The sequence below is a fragment of the Diospyros lotus genome, chromosome 8 (genome assembly GCF_014633365.1).
Source record: "Diospyros lotus cultivar Yz01 chromosome 8, ASM1463336v1, whole genome shotgun sequence".
Lineage (NCBI taxonomy): Eukaryota > Viridiplantae > Streptophyta > Magnoliopsida > Ericales > Ebenaceae > Diospyros > Diospyros lotus.
In genome coordinates, this window is record NC_068345.1 from 19,745,788 (window position 1) to 19,750,820 (window position 5,033).

The 5,033-nt window shown below is 39.7% G+C and overlaps 2 protein-coding genes across 2 annotated transcripts; one reads left to right on the plus strand and one right to left on the minus strand.

The window, feature by feature from the left end:
• The first annotated feature begins 206 nt into the window (after positions 1–206).
• LOC127808560 (uncharacterized) lies at positions 207–1,121 on the plus strand. The gene has a single exon (XM_052347130.1). The coding sequence runs from the start codon at positions 207–209 to the stop codon at positions 1,119–1,121; it is 915 nt and encodes a 304-aa protein (XP_052203090.1).
• Positions 1,122–3,714: 2,593 nt separating this feature from the next.
• Positions 3,715–4,913, minus strand: LOC127807268 (probable carboxylesterase 2). Its single transcript, XM_052344969.1, has one exon. The coding sequence runs from the start codon at positions 4,880–4,882 to the stop codon at positions 3,914–3,916; it is 969 nt and encodes a 322-aa protein (XP_052200929.1). The 5' UTR covers positions 4,883–4,913; the 3' UTR covers positions 3,715–3,913.
• Between the last annotated feature and the right edge of the window lie 120 nt (positions 4,914–5,033).

Below are 5,033 nucleotides of genomic sequence, written 5' to 3' on the forward strand. Positions count from 1 at the left end.
AAAACAGTAACGATGTTGATCAAATTTCAAATAATAAAATTATTCCTTCTCCAATCTGTTCTCTGTTGCACATATGCTTTTTTTTATTCTTTCTCCATAAAAATACCAACAAAATGGTATCAGAGCGTATTTCTTGAGGGACCTGTGAGTTGAAAAAAAAAAAAAAAAATCACAAACACTCAAATTCAAGCCAACAATCTGCAAAGATGGAAGCAGAATCAAGTCACGGAATGCCGGCAGCACCGATATTTGATGGCGACAACTATCAGGTATGGGTTATTAAAATGAAAGTTCATCTCCAGGCACAAGATCTTTGGGAAGCAGTTGAGGAAAATTACGAAGTTGCTGATTTGCCAGCCAATCCAACAATGAATCAAATAAAGATTCACAAGGAGAGGAAGACAAGAAAGGCTAAAGCCATGGCCCACTTGTATGCTGCAGTGTCTCCTAATATTTTCACAAAAATCATGAACCTGTCTTCAGCAAAAGCCATTTGGGATCATCTCAAGGAAGAATATCAAGGCAATGAACGAGCAAAGAATATGCAAGTGTTAAACTTGATCAGGGAGTTTGAAATGCAAAGAATGAAGGAGTCAGAAACTGTGAAGGAGTACACTGACATGTTGCTTAGCCTTGCTAACAAAGTGAGATTGTTAGGTAAAGATTTTCTTGATCAAAGAATAATTGAAAAAATACTTGTTACACTTCCAGAGAGGTATGAAGCCACCATCTCTTCTCTAGAAAACGCTAAAGATTTGTCAAGCATTTCCTTGGCAAAGTTAGTTAATGCTTTACAGGCTCAAGAACAAAGAAGGCTTATGAGGGAAGGAGGAGTCGTCGAAGGAGCTTTACAGGCACAAGTAAGGCCCATCGGTGGAAAAAAGGTTAAGGATCACAACAAGAAGCTCACAAATGCTGAAAACAACAATAGTGGAAATTATCCACCTTGCTCATACTGCAAAAAAACAAATCATCCACAAAACAGGTGTTGGTGGAGGCCCGATGTAAAGTGTAACAAATGTGGTCAATTAGGTCACATCACAATTGTGTGCAGATCACAACAACAAGAAAGAGAAGCTAGAGCTGTTACTAGCCAACCGGAGGAGGAGGAGTTATTTTAACTCCCTCAAAATCATATTCATGCTTATGCCCCCTCAAAACCATATTCATGCCTATGCCAAAATTAAATTTAGTTGCAGCATCAAAGTCAAGGAGGAGTGTTGAAAATATGACTTAGAAGCTGCTTTGAAGAAGTCAACATATCTGTTTTGATGATGTGGTTTGAAGAAATCAAAGTACATGATAAGATTAGGTTTTTGATTTAGTCTTCAGCATTTTTAGGAATTTTTCTGTTATGCACGTGCAGCAGATTTGGCTGATTTTTTATGTTTTTTTTGCTATAAAACAGTAACGATGTTGATCAGATTTCAAATAATAAAATTATTCCTTCTCCAATCTGTTCTCTGTTGCACATATGCTTTTTTTTTATTCTTTCTCCATAAAAATACCAACACTTTCTTTAGAAAATTCATAATAAATACCTAACACTCAATTTCACCAAATATTTTTACACAAATATTCCTAAAATAATTTTCTAAAAATTTTAAAATTAATTTCAAAAAAATATTGTGCCTCACGCGCCAAGTGCGTGGCTAAGAGTGAAATCCGCGCGTGTAACACACACGTCTTGTCTTCTCTGGTCTTCTTCTCCGACGACGGTGACTGCAACTTTGCTCCGATAACAAATCCAACCTTACCTCCTTGAAGCCCTCCTCAAATTGGTCCTAGGAATACCTCGTGTTGCCCGGAACAATCACTAGAAAAGCCTCAAATGGCCGTTTATAGGGTCGGTTCTGGGAAAGCCCGATTTTTTAGCCAACTCTTTGAAATTGCTTAAAACCTATGCCAAAACCTCCCAAATTCTCTAGAAATGATCCCTAGAACTCAAGGAACAAAAGCCCTCTAACCTTATTGCTTGATTCAAGCTAAAACGTGGTCGATTTTCTTCAATTTTTGAATGAAACCCTCGGTCTCAAGAACCCTATTTATACTCGATTTCCACCGGATTTTTGACCATTCATAAGCTTTCCTGGTCCCCAAGCTTCGAATCCTCATCATTTCAGGCCTCGAATCAAGCTAAATGGCGATGAAATTCCCTCAAAATTTTTGGTCATATTTCCGACTATAACAAAACCCATTTTCCGTCTTATCACTGTCATTCTTGGCCAATAACCATGCCCATTTGAACCATCATGGCCTGGTGAGCATCTTAGTACCCTTCGGAAGTCTCGCCGACGATCGCCGCAAAGTTAGCCGGTGATTTGTAGGTTTCACACCTATTTTTCATTATTTGCACTTTCACGCCTCAACTTTTTGATATTTCTCATTTTTGCCCCTATCTCTCAAACCCTGGATTTTTCACTTATTCCATTAGACCCCACAAGCTTAGGATGTCTTATTACACCCTTGAAAGTCTAGAAAGACCCTCGTTCTGACCACTCTCCGTCAGTTTTTAGATTCTGTAATTTGGCTTGAATGCCTCTAATCGCGTAATTTTGACCCCAAACCTTTGAGAATATATTATTTTTGACAACCCATGATTCTTTGGACATTTTTACCCTCCAAGTTTTGTCTTGGTGTGGTCACTTACCTTTTTATTCATGTTTTGGAATTTACACATTGGCCCGAATATATGACAAATTGCGTTTTGACCCAAAAGATTTCTAAAACACTTTTAATAGAAAATTTCGGGTATTACAATTGGATTGGGTAAGAAAGATGAAGATATTGGGATCATTTTTGAGAATAAGAAAAAAAATAGGATTATTAATACTTTTGTCCTGCCGCTCATGCTTGAGATTAGCTAATCCCAAGGGTGGTCGCAAGATTAGCAAATCTCATTGTGGAGAGATTATAATAGGACTTGGGATCATTTTATCCCTTTGGAAGCTTGCTAAATAAGAGTGTATCACCTATCTCGAGAATAAGTAGCCAGTCTTATAAATAAAATGGGTTGTATGATTCTCTCATACGAGAGTTAAAATTTTATTTTCGTAGTTTTATTATATTTTTCATTTTTGATATTTATTCACTAAGCAAAATTTATTATTTCTATGGATTTAAAAATATGTTAATTAAGTCAACAAATTTGAATAATTTATCGAATTTTACCTAGTGGACTTCATTTTATTAGTAAGAAACATATTTTGATAATTTATCAAATTCTATTTGTTACCATTTTATTAGATTTTCATTCCTATGCTTATGTCATAAAACTAGAGAGGTAGCCATGTGCTAGTGAAAAATGGCTAAAGTTCAAACTCTCTTACAGTTTATTTTTGGTAGAGATTCTCATTTGATATTATTTTTCAGTCACTTGAAATCATTTGTGTTTGCGGACACCATCGTCCCTAACCTCTCTTCCTCGCACAAAACCCACTGATTTAATGGCCTTGGCCTTGGCCTAATATGCATCTCACCCTCTTCTTTACAGTTTACACTGTCGCCTTGAATTCATCTCCAGTCAAAACGCCGCCGACCATCACATCGCCCACCTACCGTTTCCTCACCCAACCGCCATTAATTCCGTCGAACCACCTTCTGGTCAGACCCCTCCCGCTCCCCCACTTCATTTCCTATGCTCCTAGTTTAATCAGCCTACAGTACTTACCAATTAGCTTTCTTTCTTTAATTAATTTGTGGTCCGTGCAAGTCTGGATTAACATACCAGTCCAACCAAAGTTCATTTGAAAAGACATCATATCACTTTCTCCCAACAAACAGAGACACTGTTCTGTTCCCATTAGATTCATTCACTTTTTATGCCATAAACAGACCAAAAACAAACAAAAAAAACACGAGAAGGAGAACAAAATAGAGATACCAGAAACACAGAAACAACCCAGAATTGCCATTAATGTCCCTGCTCTTTGTTTATGAAGGATGCCAGGCGTTTGATCATCTTCACAGCCTTCTCAGAAAGCGGATTGAATATATGAAACACGTGATCTTCCCCTTCGGTTTCCGCCATCTCCGCCGCCCCTTTCCATCCACTTTTCACCAACGATTCGTAGTACAGCTTTCCTCTCTCTCTCAGTATATCCTTCTCTGCAACACAAACAATTACCCGCCCGCAAGCCAAACCCGAAAGGCTCGGGCTTCCCTCTACAAACGGGTTGATTAACGGGTCGTCGTTTCCTTTCTCCGACGGGCAGACAAATTTCCACCAGCAGTCCACCATGGCTTTTCTGGCTTGGTCTTTCTCTTCGGAACCAAGTTGTTTTTTCCCCCAGAAGTAAGGATGGATCATTAAAATACCGTGAATGTCCAGATCTTTAATCCGGGCAGCGCCGGCCTGCCTGATTGCGAAGTGGTGGGCCATATTTGCCCCGGCGCTGTCTCCGGCCAAGAACACTTTCCCGAAATCGACGTCGTTTTTGATCCAAGGCTCGGTGCCATCTCCGCCGGAATGGGTGGCCACCCACTGCAGCGCCGCCCAAGAGTCGTCGTAGGCGGCCGGAAGAGGGTTTTCCGGCGCCAGTCTGTAACCAACGGAGACAAGGATGACGTTGGCTTCGGAAACTAATCTTTTTAACGAGTTGTGGTAAAAAGGATCCGCAACTGAAGATATGCAGAATGCTCCGCCGTGGAAGTAGACCACAAGCGGCAGTTTCCGGTTGTTTGGGGCGAGGCTGGGGCGGTACAGCCTGGCGGAGACTCCGGTCTCCGGTATGATGACCATGTCTTTGGAGAAAACACCCGTTTCAGGATCCAAACCCGCTGGGGCAACTTCAATCCCCGCAAGCCGTTCAACGGTTCCATCTTTGTATACTCTGAGGTAAGGCAGAACCTCTTGAGCAACTTCTCCTTTTCCTGAATCCATCTCTATGTCCCAACGAGAAAGAGACTCTCACATTGCCATTAACACAGTTGATAAACTTACATTTTATAGTGCGAGAGGATATTTTCTAACATATTTTTAATGAATAAAATATTATTAAAATATTTTAATAAAAATTTATTACTATAAACAT